At 40.4% G+C, this 24297-nt stretch overlaps 1 protein-coding gene across 1 annotated transcript in view; it reads right to left on the bottom strand.

Annotated features, from left to right (window-relative positions):
• PKD1L3 (polycystin 1 like 3, transient receptor potential channel interacting) overlaps positions 1 to 24297 on the bottom strand; it is a 78492-nt gene that overhangs the window by 22667 nt on the left and 31528 nt on the right. The window contains exons 17-24 of the mRNA XM_046680285.1: positions 21438 to 21634; positions 20903 to 21102; positions 20239 to 20419; positions 19400 to 19592; positions 19066 to 19300; positions 12519 to 12618; positions 10730 to 10870; positions 9789 to 9974 (exon numbers count right to left, since the gene is read on the bottom strand). Coding sequence (XP_046536241.1) covers positions 9789 to 9974; positions 10730 to 10870; positions 12519 to 12618; positions 19066 to 19300; positions 19400 to 19592; positions 20239 to 20419; positions 20903 to 21102; positions 21438 to 21634 — 1433 coding nt within the window. The remainder of the gene's footprint in view (positions 1 to 9788; positions 9975 to 10729; positions 10871 to 12518; positions 12619 to 19065; positions 19301 to 19399; positions 19593 to 20238; positions 20420 to 20902; positions 21103 to 21437; positions 21635 to 24297) is intronic.

Here is a 24297-nt window from a genome sequence, read left to right as displayed (position 1 = left end):
GCAGGCTTTGGAAAGGGTTTGAGATTTTAAGTATGATGGGAATCCATTGGGAGGTTTTGAACAAGGGAGTAACACAGATTTATGTTTTTAAAAAATAATATGGGGAGGATAGAATGAAGAAGAGCAAGAGCAGAGGCAAGTTTTGCCCATAAGAGAGGTAAAAAATGGTACCTACTTTAGTTTAGACTTGCATGTTCTCATGAGTTCCTTCGCAAAGCCTTTTGTATACTTCAGAGCTATACGTATTGTTCGAAAACACCAATTTTCACTGGGCTGTTGGGGATATGAGCAGACACTCTCATACATTGCTAATGGGAGTGTTAACAAGTACAACAACTAAGGAGAACAATTTGGCAATATCCTTCTAAATTAAAACAATATACATTTTTATGGGGCCAGCCCCATGGCTGAGTGGTTAAGTTCACGCGCTCTGCTTCGGTGGCCCAGGGTTTCGCTGGTTCGGATCCTGGGCGCAGACATGGCACTGCTCGTCAGGTCATGTTGAGGTGGCATCCCACATGCCACAACTAGAAGGACCCACAACTAAAATATACAATTAATGTACTGGGGGGATTTGGGGAGAAAAAGCAATAATAAAAAAAAAAAGATGGGCAATAGTTGTTAGCTCAGGTGCCAATCTTTAAAAAAACAAATACATTTTTAGCAAGTCTTTTCAATGTATTTATTTTACAGATATATTTGTACATGTGAAATTATATATGTAAAAGGATATTAATGGTAGTATTGTTGTTAACAGTAAAAGATTGGAAACAATCTAAATGTCTATCAACAGGGTTATAAATTATGGTACATCCAGGCAATGGAATACTACATGGTAAAGGAACAAAACACAACTGATGGAACAATCTCCAGGTAAATTATTAATGGAAAAAGGCAAAATGAATGACAGTTTTTATAGTAGGCTACCATTTATCAGCAAATACATTTGCAAATGCATAGATTACCTCGAAGAATATATAATAAATTGGGACATAGTTACCTCTTGGAAAGAAAGAAGGAGGATTCAGGGACAATGGGGAGTCGCGCACCATACCCTGTTGTTCACTTGAATTTTCTCCATATTCATGTTTTAATTATTAAAAAATGTTTTAAATAAAAGAAAAAGATTATGTTAGAGAATCTGGCAAGGAGAGGTTTGCAGTAGTTTGTAAAGGACCTAGGGTTCTGCAGAAGATAAAAGAGGAAGGTAAAGGTGACAACCTTCAAAGATGGTCTCATTTTGCATCTTTTTTTGTTTTTTAAGGATTGGCACCTGGGCTAACAACTGTTGCCAATCTTTTTTTTTTTTTTCTGCTTTATCTCCCTAACCCCCCCCACCCCCCCGTACACAGTTGTACATCTTAGTTGCATGTCCTTCTAGTTGTGGGATGTGGGACGCGGCCTCAACGTGGCCTGACGAGCAGTGCCATGTCTGCGCCCAGGATCTGAACCCTGGGCCGCCGCAGCGGAGCACGCAAACTTAACCACTTGGCCACGGAGCCAGCCCCCATTTTGCATCTTAAAAGAAAATCATGGAGGGAGGAGCATCCAAGATGGCGCCGTGAGTAGTCCTCTTTGTCTCTCCCCCTTCGAGTCTACAATTATTTGGACACTTATCACTTGGCGAGGGATATCCAGACAGCGTCTCAGGACGTCTGAGATACCCACGCGACTATACATCGGAAGGCAGGCGGACGGACTTTCCTCCGGGAGGATGTGGAAATAGGTGAAAACTCTCCGACCCCGACCGAGCAGCCTAGTACCCGCAGGCGGCTTTCTTCCAACGGACACCCCCAGAAGATCTGCACACATCTAGCGCAGAAGCGAGCACACAACAGAGGAGCAACGGTGGAAACAGGTGACCAGAACCCTACCTAAACCCCCCGCAATTACTCCTGAACGCAGAGGGAAACTTTGGAATTGCACACCAGGGCCCGTGGGGAGAGTTTCTCCCCGCCATTGGCAGAGAGACCCCGCCTGGTGTTTGCGGCGCCTGGAGGGTCCCAGAGAGAGTCGCTGAGGGTACGGAGGTCTCCCAGCTGCCACTGCCGGCACGGTGGGGCTAGGGATTGCCCGAGATCTCCGAGCGGACTGGGGCTGGGGGAAGTTTCAAAGGCCGGCTCTGCGACCCGGAGGGGAAGCTCCGGAGCTACGCCCGGGCAGCAGACAAAACTCTCTGTCTGCCATTAGCAGAGGGGCCATGCCCAGCATTCACGGCTCCGGGAGAGTCCCGGAGAGAATCCCGGAGGACGGGGCGACCCCCAGCTGCCGTTGCCCGCCCTGTGGGACTAGGGATTGCCGGAGATCTCGGAGAGGACTGGGGCTGGGGGGAGTTCCAGAGACCCAGCTCTGTAGCCTAGGGGGAAACCCTACAGGCTCACAGTAGCATTAGGGAAAGCCTCTGCACAGCACCAGTAGAAAACACCCAGCCGGCAGCCACAAGGCTGGAAGACCCCAGGGCAAAAGTAGCATAGCTAGGTGAACTAACCACAGACTGTAGAAGATGCCAACAGCTCTCCTGCGACCCATAGAGGACAAGTGAGATTTTGTGGGTGCCGACAGCAACGGAGCGACAAATATAAGTGATCCCACCCCTGGCCACTGGAAAAGCCCATAACACCGTTGCAGACCCCAAGGAGGGAGCACATCTAGGTGGGCTGCAACAGTAGGCACCAGCAGCCTGAAACCCCCCTATGACGGCCCCCATGGCAGAGGAGGGAATCCAAAGGACCACTGTGACTACGAGGAGGGGCCCAGGCCCAGTTAGCAACTGTGGACAGGGTTCCTGGTTGGTGCAGTATAAACAGCTGCTCCCCCACTGCAGCAGCTGAAACAAGTGAAAGGAACAACTAAACTCTATCTCCATGCGGAGGCACAAATCAACAACATCAAGCAATATGAAAAAATACATTAAATCTCCAGAACAGAAAGAAAGTAACAAATACACAGAAAACAATCCCAAAGAAAATGATGACTTCAAAACAGCCATCATTAAAATACTCAATGAGTTAAGAGAGAATTCTGACCGACAACTCAACGAGTTCAGGAGCTATGTCACAAAAGAGTTTGATACGATAAAGAAGAACCAAACAGAAATATTGGAAATGAAGAACACAATAGAGGAGATTAAGAAAAATCTAGATGCTCTGAACAGTAGGGCTGATAATATGGAGGAAAGAATTAGCAATTTGGAAGATGGCAATATAGAATTGCTGCAGGCAGAGGAGGAGAGAGAAGCAAGACTAAAAAGAAATGAAGAAACTCTCCGAGAATTATCAGACACAATTAGGAGATGCAACGTAAGGATTATAGGTATACCAGAGGGAGAAGAGAAGGAGAAAGGGGCAGAAAGCCTATTCAAAGAAATAATGGCTGAGAACTTCCCAAATCTGGTGAGAGAGATGGATCTTCAGGTGACAGAAGCCAATAGATCTCCAAACTTTATCAATGCAAGAAGACCAACTCCACGGCATATAGTAGTGAAGCTAGCAAAAGTCAACGACAAGGAGAAAATACTGAGGACAGCCAGGCAAAAGAAACTAACCTACAAAGGAACCCCCATCAGGCTATCAGCAGATTTCTCAGCAGAAACTTTACAGGCTAGAAGAGAGTGGAATGATATATTCAAAAATCTGAAGGACAAAAATCTACAGCCGAGAATTCTCTACCCAGCGAAAATATCCTTCAAATACGATGGAGAAATAAAAACTTTCCCAGATAAACAAAAATTAAGGGAGTTCATTGCCACAAAACCTCCTCTACAGGAAATCCTCAGGAAAACCCTCATTCCTGAAAAATCCAAAATAGGAAAGGGGCTACAAAACCAAGAGCAGAGGAGGTAAGTAGAAGGACAACAACAGAGAGTAGCAGCTCTACATCAGAACAGATTAAACCATGGGACGAGAAACAAAGGAAATTGAAGAAAACCGGAAAACAAGACACAAAATGGTAGTGGTAGGCCCCCACATCTCAATAATCACTCTAAATGTAAATGGATTGAACTGCCCAATCAAAAGACACAGAGTGGCAGGATGGATCAAAGAACAAGATCCAATAATATGCTGCCTCCAGGAAACACACCTCAGCCCCAAAGACAAACACAGACTCAGAGTGAAGGGATGGAGAACAATACTCCAAGCCAATAATGAACAAAAGAAAGCAGGTGTCGCTATACTAATATCAGACAAGGTAGATTTCAAAGCAAAACAGATAAAGAAAGATAAAGAGGGACAGTATATAATGATAAAAGGGACTCTCCACCAAGAAGACATAACACTTATAAATATATATGCACCCAACACAGGAGCACCAAAATTTGTAAAGCAACTCTTAATAGAACTAAAAGAAGACATCAACAACAATACAATAATAGTAGGGGACCTCAACACACCATTAACACCAATGGACAGAACATCCAGACAGAAAATCAACAAGGAAATAATGGAATTAAATGAAAAATTAGACCAGATGGACTTAATAGATATATATAGAACACTTCATCCAAAAACAGCAGGTTACACATTCTTCTCAAGTGCACATGGAACATTCTCAAGGATTGACCATATTTTGGGAACCAAAGCAAACATCAATAAATACAAGAGAGTTGAAATAATATCAAGCATCTTTTCTGATCATAATGTTATTAAACTAGAAATCAACTACAAGAAAAAAGCAGAGAAAGGTGCAAAAATGTGGAGACTAAACAACATGCTTCTCAACAAACAATGGATCATTGAAGAAATTAAAGAAGAAATCAAATTTTATCTGGAGACTAATGAAAATGAGAACATGACATACCAAATCATTTGGGATGCAGCAAAAGCAGTCCTAAGAGGGAAATTCATCGCAATACAGGCTCACCTCCCTAAACAAGAAAAAGCTCACATAAGCAACCTCAAACGACACCTAACAGAACTAGAAAAAGAAGAACAAACAAAGCCCAGAGTCAGTAGAAGGAGGAAAATAATAAAAATAAGAGCAGAAATAAACGATATTGAAACAAAAAAGACAATAGAAAGGATCAATGAAACAAAGAGTTGGTTCTTCGAAAGAATTAACAAAATTGACAAACCCCTAGCCAGACTCACCAAGAAAAGAAGAGAGAAATCGCAAATTAATAAAATTAGGAATGACAGAGGAGAAATCACAACAGATACCAATGAAATACAAGAGATCATAAGAGAATACTATGAAAAACTATATGCCAACAAATTGAACAACCTGGAAGAAATGGACAAATTCCTAGACTCCTACAATCTCCCCAAACTGAATCAGGAAGAAATGGAGAATCTGAATAGGCCAATCACAAGTAAGGAAATAGAAACGGTAATCAAAAACCTCCCCAAAAATAAGAGTCCAGGACCAGACGGCTTCTCTGGAGAATTCTACCAAACATTCAAAGAAGACTTAATACCTATTCTCCTCAAACTGTTCAGAAAATTGAGAAAGATGGAGAACTCCCTAACACATTCTATGAAGCCAACATCACTCTGATCCCCAAACCTGACAAGGACAACACAAAGAAGGAGAACTATAGGCCGATATCACTGATGAACACAGATGCAAAAATCCTCAACAAAATTTTGGCAAACTGAATACAGCAATACATCAAAAAGATTATACACCATGATCAAGTGGGATTTATACCAGGGACACAGGGATGGTTCAACATCTGCAAGTCAATCAACGTGAGACACTACATCAACAAAATGAAAAACAAAAACCACATGATCATCTCAATAGATGCAGAGAAAGCATTCGACAAGATCCAACACCCATTTATGATAAAAACCCTCAGTAAAATGGGTATAGAAGGAAAGTACCTCAACATAATACAGCCCATATATGATAGACCCACAGCCAACATCATACTCAATGGACAAAAACTGAAAGCCATCCCTCTGAGGACAGGAACAAGACAAGGGTGCCCACTTTCACCACTCCTATTCAACATAGTACTGGAGGTGCTGGCCAGAGCAATTCGGCAGGAAAAAGAAATAAAAGGAATCCAAATAGGTAACAAAGAAGTAAAACTCTCGTTGTTTGCAGACGACATGATCTTATATATAGAAAACCCCAAAGAATCCATAGAAAAACTATTAGAAATAATCAACAACTACAGCAAAGTAGCAGGGTATAAAATTAATGTGCATAAATCAGTAGCATTTCTATACACTAACAATGAACTAACAGAAAAAGAACTCAAGAACTCAATCCCATTCACAATCGCAACAAAAAGAATAAAATACCGTGGGATAAACTTAACCAAGGAAGTGAAGGATCTATACAATGAAAACTACAAGACTTTCTTGAAAGAAATTGATGATGACATAAAGAGATGGAAAGACATTCCTTGCACATGGATTGGAAGAATAAACATAGTTAAAATGTCCATACTACCTAAAGCAATATACAGATTCAATGCTATCCCAATCAGAATCCCAAGAGCATTCTTCACAGAAATTGAACAAACAATCCTAAAATTCATATGGGGCAACAAAAGACCGCGAATTGCTAAAGCAATCCTGAGCAAAAACAAAGCCGGCGGAATCACAATCCCTGATTTCAAAACATACTACAAAGCTACAGTGATCAAAACAGCATGGTACTGGTACAAAAACAGGTCCACAGATCAATGGAACAGAATTGAAAGCCCAGAGATAAAACCACACATCTATGGACAGCTAATCTTCGACAAAGGAGCAGAGGGCATACAATGGAGAAAAGAAAGTCTCTTCAACAAATGGTGCTGGGAAAACTGGACAGCCACATGCAAAAGATTGAAAATTGACCATTCTTTTTCACCACACACCAAAATAAACTCAAAATGGATCAAAGACCTAAAGATTAGGCCTGAGACAATAAGTCTTTTGGAAGAGAATATAGGCAGTACACTCTTTGACATCAGTTTCAAAAGAATCTTTTTGGACACTATAACTCCTCAGTTGAGGGAAACAATAGAAAGAATAAACAAATGGGACTTCATCAGACTAAAGACCTTCTTCAAGGCAAGGGAAAACAGGATTGAAACAAAAAAACAGCTCACTAATTGGGAAAAAATATTTACAAGCCACTTATCTGACAATGGGTTAATCTCCATAATATACAAAGAACTCACACTGATTAGCAACAAAAAAACAAACAACCCGATCAAAAAATGGGCAGAGGACATGAACAGACATTTCTCAAAAGAAGATATGAATATGGCCAATAGACACAAGAAAAGATGTTCATCATCGCTAATCATCAGGGAAATGCAAATCAAAACTACACTAAGATATCACCTTACACCCGTTAGATTGGCAAAAACATCCAAAACCAAGAGTGACAAATGTTGGAGAGGATGTGGAGAAAAAGGAACCCTCATACACTGTTGGTGGGAATGCAAATTGGTACAGCCACTATGGAAAACAGTATGGAGATTTCTCAAAAAGTTAAAAATAGAAATACCCTATGACCCAGCCATCCCATTACTGGGTATCTATCCTAAGAACCTGATATCAGAAATCTCAAGAGTCCGTTGCACCCCTATGTTCATCGCAGCATTATTTACAATAGCCAAGACGTGGAACCAGCCTACATGCCCAGAAACTGATGATTGGATAAAGAAGATGTGGTATATATACACAATGGAATACTACTCAGCCATAAAAAAAAGAAAATTGGCCCATTCACAACAATGTGGATGGACCTCGAGGGTATTATGTTAAGCGAAATAAGCCAGTCAGAGAAAGACGAACTCTATATGACTCCACTCATAGGTGGAGGTTAGTATATTGATAAGGAGATCTGATCGGTGGTTACCAGGGAAAAGGGGGGGTGGGGGGAGGGCACAGAGGGGGAGGTGGTGTACCCACAACATGACTAACAAAAATGTACAACTGAAATCTCACAAGGTTGTAATCTATCATAACATTAATAAAAACATTATTTGCAAAAATAAAAAAAAAAAAGAAAATCATAAAATTATGGTAGAATTTTGATCATCTGTTTCCACCTCAGAAGAAAGCCAAAAGACAAAAAGCAAGTTTAAATTGCTGCAAGAGAAATTTTAATGAAATTAAAAGATGATTCTTCCCTAAATGTGACCAAACACTGGACTAGACTATTAGGAAAGTCATGTATTTACAGGATACAGATTATCTGCTGTGAATGGCTCGAGCTTCAATGTTCCTGAAAACACGTGGACTCATACGACCGGGCTATGTCAATCCTGAAAGTACAGATTTTTTAGTAGTTGAAGAGAGAAACCATGTCAGTGACAATTTTACTGCTTTTCACCCCATGTCTACTTAATTCTCTCTTTATCTATATCGACAGACTGCTGTTGCTCTTCCTTAGCATGTCCAGGTAACTCATGTACACTTTATGGTTCTAGTAGATTGGCCAGAGCCCCAGGTACCCAGTTCATAACAGCAGCTAACACTTACCCAGTGAGACTACGTGCCAGACACTGTTCTAAGCACTTAGACCTATTAAGTTTTTAATATTCACATCAATCTTATACGGTAGGTCCTAATACTATCCCCATTGTATAGATGGGGAAACTGAAGTACAGAAAATTGAGTAATTTACCCAAGAACACACTGTTAGTAAGCGGAGAGTGAGAATGTGCACCTGGGCAGTCTGGCTTCTGAGTCTGTACTCTGGGACCATGACACCATACCGCAGAGCCAAGGAGTCCAAGAGGGGAACCATGCCTATTGTGATGGCACTAGCCTTAGCCACTCAGGGTTCGATTCACTTTTCATTTAGTCAATATTTTATTCAGCACAGACAGAGTTACAGACTGCAAAAAGAATGTGCCCTGAACCTAGAACTGTCACCATCTAAAACTGAACCAGAAAGAATCAACATGCAAGGAATAGGAGTTGCCAACGGTAACAATGCCCCCAGATGCACCAAGCAGACCTTTAAGAAAAGACTTTAAGTGTTTGCTGAGATGAACATGTCTTTTAGATTGTTTTTTCCAGGGACCTAGATGTTCCAGTTCCTAACAAGAAGCCATCAATCTTCTGTTAAACGAACGCGACAATTTGCAGAATATAGCTTACTTAACAAGATACGAAGTTAAAATATGACAAATGTTGGTAACCGGTGAAAAATACTGAACAAGAAGCCTTCCTTAGGAAAGAAGTTTTTTAGCATTTCTCCAACACTGTCTAGGGCAAAGCATACTAACTCCTGACAGTGAGGTTCTGTGAGGGTACAAACCATATTATATCCATCTTTTTCTCATTAGCTCCTAGGAGTTCCCAGCATATTAGGTGTTCAATACATGTTTGTGGAACTGAACTGGACAACCACACAAGAAGAGTCAGACAGACACATCACAGGCTTGGGAAAGATTGCACATCAGGCAATATATCAAAATGTCATCTGGTATGTAGATCTTTCTGGTTTCACTGTTTTCCTGGTCCTGTCCTCATTGAACAACCTTCGCAGCGACATGTGGTTCCCTCCTTCACAAGGCGGCAACCAGTCCCCAGGATCACCCTGGTTACTTTTCATGGCTTAAGTGAATACGTTCTCATTCATGTTTATCAGACTCTTGTGAGACTCACCAGTGGGTATCAGCTCCCATGGGCCTGATCACCCTTGGGTGAGCAGACAAACCTGAACCTGCTTAGATGAGGCCCACGGAGTGGACCTTTGGGGTGCCCACCGAGGTGCAGCCATATTGAAAAACCAGCTAACATTTCTCAGTGTGCTAATGTGTCGTGCTGGGGTCTTGGAAAACTAACTGCACCCCACATTTGCATGGCTGGGCCCCGGGACTGTGTTCTCACCACTGTAGTCTCCGTACAGGTTGGGGAGGAGGGTGCGATTGGCCCAGGGGTAGAAATGCTCAAGAAGTTTGATCTCTGAGAAACCGTGAGAAAAGCTCTTCTGGATAGCTTGATGGAGGTAAAATCTACTGGAGTTCTGTGCAGAGTAGGCCACAGTCACCAACAGGATAAGGAAGAGGATTTGTACTAGAGTAGAAGAGAAAAGAATCATAGTTGAGCGGTTAGCTTAGAAATCTTCTATACCTTTTTCTTCATTTGTCCTAAGCCTATAGACTTTTACAGGTCAAAAACAGTCAAAAATTGGCCAGCTCATGTGGTTCAACCTAATAATCGTAACCAGATAAACCAAAGCATTTGGCTCTTAGTGATATCTATATCTATCTATTTATATCCGCATATTCCTTCTCAGAATTATTCTGCCACTAATCAGAAATTTTACTTAAAATACATAAAATCCCCAACAAAAAAACGTTTTACTTTAGTTCTCAAAACTAAATGTCTCCCAAACCACCCCCCTTCCACCCCGTCCCTCCTCAGCTGTCCATAGACCACCTGTGTTCACAAGAAGGGAAGGCACCATAAAAACAGAATGTGTCTTCTTTGGTCCAGGGAATCCAACAATCCAGATACTAGCTATGCTGAACCAGGCATTGAACCTTGCACTAATAGGATCGCTATTTTTCAAAACATTCATTTTTTCCTCCACCCTGTGAAGTATGCAGATCACGTTTTATTATTACATTTTGTAGGTTGGGAAAGTAACTTATTCAAGCACACAATTAGATTTCAAGACTCCAAGTTTACTGGAATCCAGAAGTTTTCAAGGGGAATATTTTAATGTACTTTTCCACCCTTCTGTATTTTCCATCTTATTCTCACTCCCCCTTTCCTCGGTGGGAAACGAGCCGCGGTATCAACATGCCACCATTTCCTCTCCATACCCACAATATCTCCTGTCAGCTTGAAGAGTTGCTTGTCTTTCAAGGGTCTTTCCAGGCGCTTAACTGGACTGTTCATAGCTGGGGCTACATAGATGGGGTTGTTCTTATCTCTTGAGCCAGGTAACGATGAAGAACATTTTGCTGCCAAAAATTCAAATGTAGACCAAAAACGCGTTATATATTATTAAGCAGTTATTCATCAACAATTGTTGACACTCTACTATGAGCACCTCCAGTTAGATGTTGAAGAAACAAAGAATAAAGCTATCTAAACAGCGCTTCTCAAACTCTCAGGAAGGACTTTTTTTTTAAATCCCAATCCACTGGGGAATGATACTTTTATAAAATACAATAAAAATTAATTACTAGAAAAATGAAATAGACCAGAGGCATACAAAATACAAGCCCCATATTGAAAATTAGATTCAATATGCCTAAAATTAGTCTGCTCAATTGTGATAAAAGTTTCTAAATTACTCTCAATTTCTGTATTTATCTTGGATTAGAAACAAACTGGACTACAGTTTGGGAGTACTGTTTTAGACCAGCGTTTCTCAAATTTTAAGGTGCATAGGAATCACTTGGGAATTTCGTTAAAATGCAGATTCTGCATTTCTGACAGTTCCAGGAGATGCCAATGCTGTTGGTCTGTAGACCACACTGAGATGTACCTAGAGATATTTAAATCAAGATGGAGAGAGAGGGAATGACATATGACATAAAACTTGCCAGCGTGGATCACTGAAGAGGAAGAAAATAAATCTCCGTGAGGAAGTCGAGAAGGTGTCATAGAGGAAGTGATATTTGACATTTGTTTTGAAGGATGTGTCAGATATAATTCTCCAGATAAACAAGGACAAGGATAATAAAAACAAGTCATTTTAGGCAGAGGGAACAGCAATTCAAGAGCATGGAAAAGTGAAATGGGGGCTAGGAAGGCAGTCTGAAGTGAGATTATTAATTGTTTTTAATCTTATTAAGGAATGGGGTACCTCTCCCTTAGTAATGTGTCCACCGCTCAGTTTAAGAAATAAGCGATGGCCAACAGAAAGTCTGTCGTGTACCTCTCTGATGGTATCCCTTCTTTTCTACAGAGAGCTAATCCTCTTCTGAATTTGAGTTTATCATTCCCATGCATTTCTTCATTAAAAAAAAAATAGAGAGAGAAATATCCTCTAAGCAAGACATGCATTGTTTTGCATGATTGAAGTATTGTTTTAATTTTTTTGCAACTTGCTTTTTTGCCCACCATTGTGTTAGTGAGGTCCATCCATGTGATAAAAGTAGGTCCAGTCAGTTACGTAGAGGATAAAATCCCTCAGGCTTGGGGACTGAATGTGGGGAATGAGGGAGGAATTTAGCAGTACTCTGACATTTTTAAAGGACACTGATGCTCTTAATTGGAGAGAAAAAGTGGATTTGCAGGGCAGGCAAATAATTCTGTTTGGAGCATGGTTAATTTGAGACACCTGCAGGTATCAGATACAGCTGGGGAGGAGTTGGAAATAGTATCTGGGGCTCAGGAGCAGGAAAGAGACTGAGAAAGAGATCTAGAATACAGGGGAGAGTTGAAGCATTGAGAGGATGCGATAATCCAGGGAGGAAGGCATAATGAGTTCTGGGGACAGATTGGTTCCCCGGGGGCAGAGGAGGAGGAGCAAGCAGCTGATTAGAGACAAGATTCCTTCGTGGATAAATGTGAGTCAGTGAGGTGGCTGGACTCCCACTGTTCTGATATAATCTGCTCTTTGCAAAATTAGATATTAGTAGTTAGAACAACCCAAATTACCCCAAAGTGCCAAGATCCTCTTTGTCTGTTGTTCCTTCTCTTTGTGAAGCCACGGCATCCTGTTCAGCATCAGTGAGGATAACAACGTGAGGAAGACCACCTGGATGGGAAGATCATAGGAGAAACCAATGAGCAGATATTGCAGGATTCAAGAAGGTGACATCGTCACGTAAAGGTGAAGGTGGATATGATTAATAAATTTCAATTATTTGGCCCTATATTATATGGAACACTGAGAAGTAATTTCATAATTATTTTTGCATAATCATGGGGACTTAGTTAATATAATGTTAATATTTGTATTTTTGCCTGTGGTCTTTAATCTGCTGGCTAGGAAAGCTTAAACTATTAAATGATTTGTGATGATTTGTATAAGTTCTTCAATAATACCTGTCTTTGGAAGACCTTTGATGAACTAGACTGGAGAAGCTACACTTTAAAAGTCCCAAGGATTAAATCTCAGTTTTGCTAAAAGAAGACATGGAATCTTAGAATTGAGTAAGACCTTAAATATCTGTTGAGGGAAACAAGTCTCCCCAACTCCTTCAGTTTCCATGCAGGAGAGGAAAGCGCTCCAGGCCTCAGGAGAATAAAGGTCAAGGGCGGTATTTCCAGCCTGTTGCGCCACATGCCTATTGTGAGGTGGCAATTCTGGGTGTGTCTGCTCAACAGACCTAAAGTCGCCCTCTAGAGGATTGTCCCAAGGACTAGACTTGGGGAAAAGTAGTAGAAAGTACATCTGACCATGGGTCCAACTGAATTCTCCACTGAAGCGATCCCAATAGCTAAGCTAATATGTTGGTTTCTATCTCTTCTGTTCCTTTTTTATACTTTCCCCCCAACTTTTTTGAACTGAATATATGATTATAAAAGTTAAAAAAGGGGAAAAATTAGAGATTAAAAAAATCCCTTGAAATTTGGAATATATCCTTTAATGATTTTTATCGTACTTCATATACAGGGCTAGTTTACCATATCATTATGTTTTCTACAACGTTTTTAATGGTACTCCGTATTCCATTACATGGATATGGCCGTCTCATAGTACATTAAGCAATGCTCTAATTCTGGACATTTAAGTTGCTGCCAATTTATTATTATTATTATAAGCCACCTTGAATTTTCTCAGGTTAGATTCTGAGAACTGAAAGTTATTTAGCAAAGGGATGCAGAATTTGAAGGCTTTTACCATTTATTACCAGATTTTCCTCACCCAGCACTGAGTGTTCATTTTCCCTGGCATCACTGTGTATTATCATTTGTTTTTCTTTGCCATTTTTCTTTTCCTGAGGAAGATTTGTCCTGAGCTAATATCTGTGCCAATCTTCCTCTATTTTGTGGGTCGCTGCCACAGCATGGACACCAATGAGTGGTGTAGGTCTGCGTTCAGGAACCAAACCAGGGCTGCCAAAGCGGAGCACACCAAACTTAACCACTAGGCCATGGGGCCAGTCCTCTTTGCCACTTTTAAAAGCAAAAGTGGAATCTTATTGTTCTAATTTATTTGACCAGTGGAGATAAACTTTTTGCAAATTTTTTAGCTATTATGATCACAAAGGTTTTTTTGCTTTTAAAAAATATTTACATTTTAATTACACACAGTAAAAATCACTCTTTTTGGTGTATAATTCTATGAGTTTGACAAATGCACAGAGTTAGGTATTTTGATTATGGTGATGGATATACAACAGTTTGATCGTCCAAAAAATTCTCTCAGGTGCTGGCTCCATGGCCAAGTGGTTAAGTTGGCATGCTCTGCTTTGGCGGCCTGGGGTTCACTGGTTCGGATCCTGGGTGCGGACCTGCACACCACTCATCAGGCCATGCTGTGGCAGCATCCCACACAGAAGAACCAGAATGACCTACAACTAGGATATCCAACCACGTGCTGGGGCTTTGGGGAGAAAAAAAAAGCAGAAGATGAGCAACAGATGTTAGCTCAGGGCCAATCTTCCTCACCAAAAAGCACAAAAAAAAATTAATTCCCTCAGGCTGCCCCTTTTTGGTCAAGCCTTTCTCCTATCTCAATCTCTGGCAAACACTGATGTGTTCTTCATCAGTATAGTTTCTGCCTTTTCCAGAATGTCATATAAATGGAATCATATAGTATTCCTTTTGAGATTTCCTTCTTTCACTTACGATAATATATTTGAGATTCATCCATATAGTTACATGTATCAGTGGTTTGTTCTTTTTCATTGCTGTGCAGTCTTCCACTATACTGACATACCACAGTTTATCCCTTCACCAGTTGATGGGCATTTGGGTTGTTTCCTGCTTTTAGCAATTAAGAATAAAGCTGCTATGGGGCTGGCCCCGTGGCCGAGTGGTTAAGTTCGCACGCTCCGCTGCAGGCGGCCCAGTGTTTCGTTGGTTCGAATCCTGGGCGCGGACATGGCACTGCTCATCAGACCACGCTGAGGCAGGGTCCCACATGCCACAACTAGAAGAACCCACAACGAAGAATACACAACTATGTACCGGGGGGCTTTGGGGAGAAAAAGGAAAAAATAAAATCTTAAAAAAAAAAAAAAAAGAATAAAGCTGCTATAAATAGGCACACAACAATTTTGTGTGACAGAGGTTTCTATTTCTTTTGGTAAATACTAGGAGTGGGATTACTAAATTATATGGTAACTGTACGTTTAACTCTGTAAGAAACTGGCAAACGGTTCTTTAAAGTGGGTATAGCATTTTTACATCTCTCCCACCACTGCATGAGAGCTCCCAGGTGCTCTGCATCCTCACCAGCACTTGGTATTATTAATATTTTTTAAGTCATGCTAGTAGATGCATAGTGGTATTTCATTGTGGTTTTAATTTGCATTTCCCTAATGAGTAATGTTGAGCATTTTTCATGTGCTTGTTTGCCATCTGTATCTCTTCTTTGGTGAAATGTCTTCTCAAACCTTTTGCCCATTTACAAAATTGGATCGTTTTCTTACTATTGAGTTTCGAGGTTCTTTGTATATTCTGAATACAAGTCCTTTGTCAGATATGTGATTTGCAAATTTTTTTTCCAGTGTGTGGATTGCCTTTTCAGTCCCTTGAGTATCCTTCACAGAGCAAAAGTGTTTAATTTTGATGAAGTCCAATTTATCAATTTTTTCTTTTATGGATTGTGCTTGTGGTGTTGTATACGAGAGCTCCTTGCCTAACCTAAGGTTACAAAGATTTTCTCCTACGTTTTCTTCCAAAACCTTTACATTTTGATATATTAACCATTTTGAGTTATTTTTGTCTGACATTTTATTATTAAAATTTTTAAACATACATAAAAATTGGAAGATACAAAAGTTAATAATGCACATATTTGCTTTGCTTTTTTTCTGAACCACTTGAAAATAATAGACATCATGACATTTCACACCTAAATAAAAGTAGTCCTCACTTTGCATGGTAGAGTGGGATCATAAAAACGACCTTACAGGCTGAAACTGTGCAAAGTGACCTTAATAATCAGTGGGAAAAATTACGATTGTTCTGTGACATTTAAAGATTCTTGTCAAACCATTAAAATCTCTTATTGTCAGTTATGCAGGTATAAGCAAACTTTAAAAAGTAGTAAAACTAAGATGTATTTAGTCCACTATAACTTAAAATGTTAGAAACACTGAGAATTGAAGTGTTTTATTTCTTTGTAAAAAACTTATCAAGAACAGTGTGCACAGGGCTCACCTCCCTCTTCCTGTACAGCTCGCGACACAGAGAGAGCATCTTCTCTACGCCTTTGGTGAACTGTCATACTCTTTTCTAAGAGTGGATTGGCTTCCAGCATTTTATCCTTTATCACAGCTTTCAATGCTGTGAAATATCCGAGTTCCTTTAAAGTAAGTTTTTTGCCAGCGCCACTTCCTCTGAGACGTATCATCCTTTTCGTCACAACCAGTTTCTCCATCTATGCTGATAAATTTGACTAAGTTCACGGGGCTACATATCTAGAGACTCTTGACCTCAGGCAGCGTCAACGTCCCCACAGCCAGTGGCTTCTTCTGTAACTCTACATTCTATTTAAATTTCACTTCCAGGGTCATCACTTTCTGTTTCTTTGTTGCATTTTCATCTTTGTTGGCCAATTCCCTCTCTCAATTATCCATTTTTTGGTAAAATATCACAGAGTTTGTGACTGGGAGACGAGGAAATAACACAACTACACACTTTGCTGTCTGTCATGAACTGGGTAACAGGTGACAAATCACCCACAGACTTTAAAAGAAGTGACATGACTGGTGACTGACCACCTGTTATTTATGAGGTGATCTGTGGGCTGAAGAGCGAGCCGTAGTTTGTACTTTGTGCAGTCACTCACAGTTAATATTCCACGGTAACTGGGATCTGAACTGTGTTGCTGGGAAACCAGTAATATTTAACTAAACCATGGTAACTGAAATTCATGCGCACTGAGACAAGGCAAAGCAAGGGCTGCCTGTTCAAGTACATATCACCAAAAAATCCAAACATTTTCATATCATTATCACACTTAAGGAAATTATCAATAATTTCCTAGTATAATATTCTATCCATATTAAAAATGTCTCATTTATTCAAAAGGCCTACAACAGTCCACCTCCATTAACTTTTTTTAAAAAGCTATTGACTTCTCAAAGAAACTAGATTTATTATTCATATAATAATCTACTCCAAGGGGGATCCACGGAGCAGCAGCATCAGCATCGCCTGAGAACTTGTCAGGATGCAGAATCCTGGGCCCCAGCCCAGAACTGCCATCCTCCGTCTCAGTGTGTGTCCTTTTAAATTCATGCCTGGAACTAGCTGAGGCCTTTTAGTAGATAAATTTAATATTTCTCTGCAATGGTGGAGGTTTTGATTGATTAATTACTACCACTCCTATTAACTGCATGTTAGTTACCCTGGATCTACTGCCTAGGTCTCTATTTCATTATGGCTTCAATATTTTTATTTATGTTTTATGTTTTGCATTATTTTGGTTTACTTGATCTTCCTGGTCATGAATTTGGGTCTCAATAATGACCTCTCCTTCAACTCAATTTCTGATTTTCATAAATCGCATTTTCCATCTCCTGAAAGCCTTTGCCTGTGTGTCTGCTATAATGACTCTCCTCCAGAGCTCTTGTTAGTCTTTGGTCTGTCTCCTCCAGCAGTTCTTTTTAATTAAGCTCTACCCAACTCCTTGTACTTGGTCCCTCTTCTAGGACCAGTGGGTCTCAAACAGGGCAGAACACCCGTGGAGCTTTAAAACCTGTTGGACCTTGGCGCCCACCTCCGGAGACGACGATCTCACTGGTCTGGAGTGAGGCCTGGGCATCAAGAATTCTAAGAGCTCCTCATATCTGCTTGTGGGAGCTGAGGCCCACCTTCTGGGGTTTTAAAGCAGGGACAATCCTATCACCAAAATCCAGAATGTTGGAAACTCTACAGGACAAACAACTTGGTTTCTTCAACAAATATATTGTGAGGAAAATAGCAAGAATAGAGAGAGAAAGAGGGAAAAGAAGGGGGAGCATATAGATTAACTATTAAAAATACTTAAGAGACATAGCAGCTAATTGCAACACATGGACCTTATTTAGATCTTGATTTGAACAAAACTATAAAATAAACATGAGATAACTGGGAAAATCTAATACCGACTGGATTTTTTAAAAATTGTAAAATATACATGAAAAACTTACTATTTTAACCTTTTTAAAGTGTATAGTTCAGTAGTGTTAAGTACATTCATATTAAGAGATGATTAATTTAGATGTGATAATGGTTTTATACTTATGTTTTAACAGTCTTAATCTTTTAAAAATATACAGACTGAGGGGCTGGCCCATTGGCGCAGTGGTTAAGTTCATGTGCTCCACTTTGGCAGGCCGGAGTTTGCAGGTTTGGATCCCGGGCATGGACGTATGCATTGCTTGTCAAGCCACGCTGTGGCAGGCGTCCCATATATAAAGTAGAGGAAGATGGGCCTGGATGTTAGCTCAAGGCCAATCTTCCTCAGCAAAAAGAGGAGGATTGGCAGTGGATGTTAGCTCAGGGCTAATCTTCCTCAAAAAAAAAAAAAAATATATATATATATATATATATATATATATATATATATACAGACTGAAATATTTATGGACAAATGATATGATTTTTTTTCCCCAAATAGATGAAACATGATTGGCCATGAATTGGTAATTGTTGAACTGGGTAACAGAACTTTAGGATTCATTATTTTCTACACTTTTGTGTGACATTTTCCTTAATTAAGTTTTTAAAAAGTGTTATGTTGCTTTTTTTCCACAGTAGTTTGCTACCATTGGTTTTTTCACTTGTCCCTCTTAACTGCCCCATCCTTTTCTGCTAATACTTCTACTAGTCTATCAGTTCTTGTTAGTTTTTTCTGTGACTACTCCACACATATTCCTAACAAATTTCACGCTGCTATTTCTGGTTTTTTTTTTTGGTTTTATTTTTGTCAAATTGTCAGAGCCATTGGCCACCTTGGATTAACACCCACGGAGCTCAGTTTCCCAAACTTCCTGAAACTATAATGGTTCCTCCCGTGCCCGTGTGGCCGTTTCTCACGTACCTTTACTGGCTGGCTGATGAAGATGTTCTGAAGCACTGATAATATCATCGAAATAACCCAGCTGGTGGCTTGGTCTTTGTTCAGTTCCAGGCTATAAAGTGCAGTAAAAAAGGCTGTGGCCAGGCTCGTGACACCCAGAAAGAGCCAGCAGATAGAAGTCAACCATCGGGGCAGGCCAGTGGAGATGGACTTCTTCCCTTCCGCTGGGCTCAGGATGGGGAAACTGGTTGTCTCCCTTAAGAAGAGAAATTGAAGGAATAATCCCATAGCCAACAGTTGAAGGGAGGTTCAGGAAGCTTACAGGTGATAATGGAGGCCCGGTGCAGTGCCTTACCTGGATGACCCTTGCTCTGCGGGAAGGAGATGTGTTTCCAAGAGTTCCTGGAGTTTCTGCAGCTGGCTGGCTACATCCAGGAGGTCACAAGGCTGGTCAAGCTGGGTGGGACCCAGTGTGCTTAAGTGACATTGCAGCCTCTGAAGAACTCGGAGCAAGTAATAGCGGAAATGACGGTCATTTTCAGGGACCGCTGAAAATATATTCCAGGGTGACACTTTAACAAGTGAAAGATTTCAATAAATAGTAATTACTGGTAGAGACTAGCAATTCATTAATTGATGATGAGGTTAAATTTCCCAGTCAATGGAAACTGGACTCAACATCTACAATATTATTGTCTTCTCTGAGCATGCTGGTGACTTTGTAACAATTTGTAAAATTCTAAGCTTTGCCCTTGAGACTTTTAAAACCTAATTGATCTTTTTCACCAGAACTGCAGTACATGTGACTCATACTAGGTAAGAGCCCAGGAGGCCCAAACTATATTCGAGAATCCATAAATTGCTTAATCTCAGCATTCCATAGAAGAAGAAAACTGACGAGTTTCAACTGCCTCCAACCAAGCAGACGGAATATGGGGGTCTGATACAGAGAACATTTTTGTGGGTTTTTCCTTAATCCTTTACTTTGTGTCACCAGATACATTGTCTCGAAAGCCATGAGAGCGATCAAAGCTATCAGCTCTACACTGGGAGCTTAAGGAAATTAAAACAAGCAGACGGTTGTATCATGTCTGTTGGTTATGCTGAGAGGTAAGAATGAGCAAGAAAGTAAGAGACATGCAAGGGAGTGGGAGGCAGAGAAAAGACTAGTCACTAAAACCTACTGAACCTTACCATTTGCCCAATAGGATCCTGCCTGCTGATGACAGCCTTGAGCCACTAAGTGAGAATAAATGAGGCTGGATAAAAGTTTCACCAGCTTGTTAATGTTGTAAGAACACCACAAAGATGGTTCACACTCTGAGAGTAGGTAGGTGTTTCTCCTGAGCAGGAATCCCACAGTTTCCTTTAATTCCTGAATGTAGAAGCAAGATGAGAAAAGCCAGTGTGTTTCACATTAGCCCAGGACTGGCAGCAATTATAGATGGTAGCACGGCTGTTCCTTTACTCAGAGGGGCATGTGCTTAGTGTAAAGAACCTTAATTTTCCGTTTTCTCTCTACTTTTTCAGAAAGGAGTCACCTCACAGTAGCTTCAAAACTAGTTTTGTGAAAGAATATAGAATGAAAGAAGAAGGGAGAGTTTGATCAAACAGCCAAAACTAAAACAACTCCAGAGAAGTACGTTCTGTACTCACATTCAGCCCTCAGAATACTTCAAAATCAGGAGAAAAAACTAGAGGTGTGATGGATCGCAACTCAGGGGACAAGAATTAGGGAAAAGCTATCAAGGTTAACAGGACCCCAAGAGCCTTCCAGGAGATCCCTTCCATTGGTCTTTCCCACTACATGGGGGAGGGGAGCATGCCACTTACCTGTAAAATTTGATACCAAGCTCACCTCAACTACCTTTGCAAGCGAAAGAGGCTCCAAAGAAGCATCTGAGAGGCAGGAGGCCTGGATGGGAGGAAAGGGAGGCAGAGGTTCCTGCGGTTGAATCAACGGGAAGAGCTGCCCAATGACAAGATTGATTGGGAAGAGGATGACAGCAGTTTGGAGGCTGATGAGCAGTTCGGACCAGGTCACAGCAAATGGACCCACTGAAAGAAAAGCCTTACATCAACCTGCATCCTCAACAATTAAAATCATCTCAAAACCATTCTCCTCCCAGGTTTAAGTATTGGTTTAGCAATTGAACTATGATTATCTAAGGATAGAAGATTATCATGGCAGTAAAGATCCTGATGTGTTCCTAAGGCTGCTTCATTTATTGATGAATGAGAACAGCGAGAAAATTTGTTAGTGTTCTTATGTTAGGGCAGCAAAGGAAAAACAAAGGTGCACCATAATTCTGTTTCTAACCCTGAAAGTAAGGAGTGGAGTATAATAAAAGGATTACATAACACAAACACCACACGTCGGGGCTCATCCATACCTTGCTCATCTCTCTTGGCAGTGGTGCCATTTATCTTCCAGAACATAATGTTGATGACCATGTTGCAAAGAAGCAGGGTCATGCAGCAAGTGAGCCTCTGGACTCGTGTAAACTGGTTCCAGGGATGTCGAGTTGCAACTGAGAGCCATAGATAATCCTGGGTGAACTTTTCTACAATCATGGAGGAGAACAAGTGTCTAAAAAGATAAATTAGGACAGGAGAGACATGAGACTCCATTCCGAAAGTGCCTTGGACTAAGACGTGGTTTGCCTGGCAACAAGCTCCATAGCAACAACTCAGCCACTACTCAACACCTCTCTGAAGAAGCTTTCAAATGACATGATAATATGATTCTTTTTGTTCTTTTAGGATAAAATATTTTTGTGGATAAGGGTAATTTATACTGTATGAGAACTTAAAATTATAAACTGTTGCTTTAGCTTTATAAGACTTTTGATAAATCTTTTACTCTTCAAAAGTCTACATTAGGCTTCCAATCAAGATAGTTTGGTAAATTTATACTTTGAGCATCTTCTCTCCTCCAGAAGGTACTATAAATAAGATATAAAAAGAAAGAACCAAAAATATTGGCTAGGCTTAAAAACAAAATAAACATCTCTGAGGAAGAGGAATGGAATGAGAAAACTAGGTGGTGAGTGGGAAAGAAGCCATAGGATTGCTGGGCTCCAGGTCTGGAAGAGGCAATACGTAAGTGGGAGTTTGCCTCTTGTAAGGTAACTGTGGCTACAAGTGTTTCATAGGCTGGGAAAAGAGAGAATAAAGCCAACTTCACTGCTTGAAGCCAGGGTTGAGGCTGGAGTTCATGAAAGGATACTACAGAACAAAAAACTGCCACAGGGCTAAAAATTTATAGATAGAGAGTTGGGTGAAAAAGGACAGCCTACGACCAGGAGTTGAGCCAAGAGATCCACTGGCTCATGACAAGATCTGCAACAGCTCAAGTTTCATTAATTTCATTAAGGAATAGGAGGTCCAAAATGCTATCATACAACAAGTCCTAGTTCTAGACTAGAGATGTGAAGGGTTGGATGGAAACAGCAGCAAAACTACTAGTCAGGGTGGAGTTTTGAGTGTGGAGAGGGAAAGAGAGAGAGATTTAACAGTAAACACACTCAAAATGAACATGCAACCCAAAATCCCTAAACACATGAAGAAATCTAAGGGCAGCCAACACAATCAATAATTCAGTCCAGAAGAAATTAATTTTATGGGATAGTCTGACAAAGACTTTAAAATGTGTATTTTGGGTTGCTCAAAGATACAAGTAAAGGAATGATATTCACTTAAGAGAATAAAAATTATGAAAAACACAGAAATAAATTAGAACTCTTGAAACTGAAAAATATAGTCATCAAAACAACAAACTTAGGACATGGTTGAAGAGAAAATTAGTGAACTGAAATGTAGCACTAAAGAATTCACCCAGCATACACCACAGAAAAACACACCACAAGCAAAAAGAAAATAAATATGCAAGAGCAGTTTAAAAACATGGAGGATAGTTTGAGAAGCTCCAACATGCAGTAAGGGAATATCAGAGGAACAATATTTTCAGAAGTGACATCTGAGAAATTTTCAGAATTGAGACATGATTCTGCATATTAAAAGTACATTTTAGGGGCCAGCCCTGATGGCCTAGTGGTTAAAGTTTAGGGCACTCCACTTCAGTGGCCCAGGTTCGGTTCCTGGGCGTGGAACTACCCTACTTGTCTGTCAGTAGCCATGCTGTGGTGGCAGCTCACAGAGAAGAACTAGAAGGACTTACAGCTATCCATAACTATGTACTGGGGCTTTGTGAGGGGAAGAAAATGGAGGAAGATGTTGGCATACATGTTAGCATAGGGCAAATCTTCCCCTGCAACAACAAAAAAAGTACATTTTATTTTAGGTGTATTCTACCACAATAAAAAACTTTTTAAAAAATATACTCTGAGTATCAAAAAGGATAAAAAAGCAAATCGACAGTGAAATAATTATGGTAAAATTCAGAACATCGAGGATAAAGAGAAAATATTAAAAAGAGAAAAGGCAGTATACCTTAAAAGAATAATAGCTAGATTGACAGGAGACTGACACAACAACAAAGGCAGTGTTGGAAAGCAATTCTCCATGAATACTTCGCATCTAGGCATTAATAAAAAATTCACTCCTGGACTATCTTTTCAGGTTTCTTTGTATAAGCAGACATCCCTGGAAAGACAGAGCGCAGAGACAGAGACAGTGACAGTGACTGTCTTTGGAGCAAATTTATTTACATTTTCAGGTTGTAAAGATAGAGACATCCCACTCTGCAGAGACCTTCTAGGGTAATAAAGATAGAAATGCCTTGTTCCTACCCCTTTGAGAGATCTGCTTACATTCCAGGGTAATGAAGATAAGGTCTCAATCCACAGGGGAGGGTAAACAGGTTTTCCAGCAGCCCCTACATCAGAGCAGAAGCTCTTCATCTAGGTTCTTTTTTGTAACACATCTCCACTATGTGTGCAAGAATCACGTCACCCTGGGGGAAATGGGATTCCGGGAACTGACACAAAGTATTACTCTGGCTGCTACTATTGCTATAAGTAGTAAATTGTCTAAATCCATTTGCGTCAGCAAAAAGGATGGTGTAAGGACCTCTAAAATTCTCTCTTCCATAAAAGCAATGATAAAAGTACTTTTAAAAAGTCAGAATCAAAAATTTTTCAGAATTCAAGTAAATATCCAAAGGTTTTTAGCAACCTGGGAGTGTCTGTTCAAGAAAAATGACTGAATAGCGGTAAGAACAGTGAGCTTTGTGGCATTTTAACTTGCCCTAGTCCCCACTCCCTTTCTCTGGCTCCACGGAAACCTTGAACA

This window comes from Equus quagga, chromosome 13, assembly GCF_021613505.1.
Source record: "Equus quagga isolate Etosha38 chromosome 13, UCLA_HA_Equagga_1.0, whole genome shotgun sequence".
Taxonomy (NCBI): Eukaryota; Metazoa; Chordata; class Mammalia; order Perissodactyla; family Equidae; genus Equus; species Equus quagga.
This window is presented reverse-complemented; position numbering and strand designations above follow the sequence as displayed.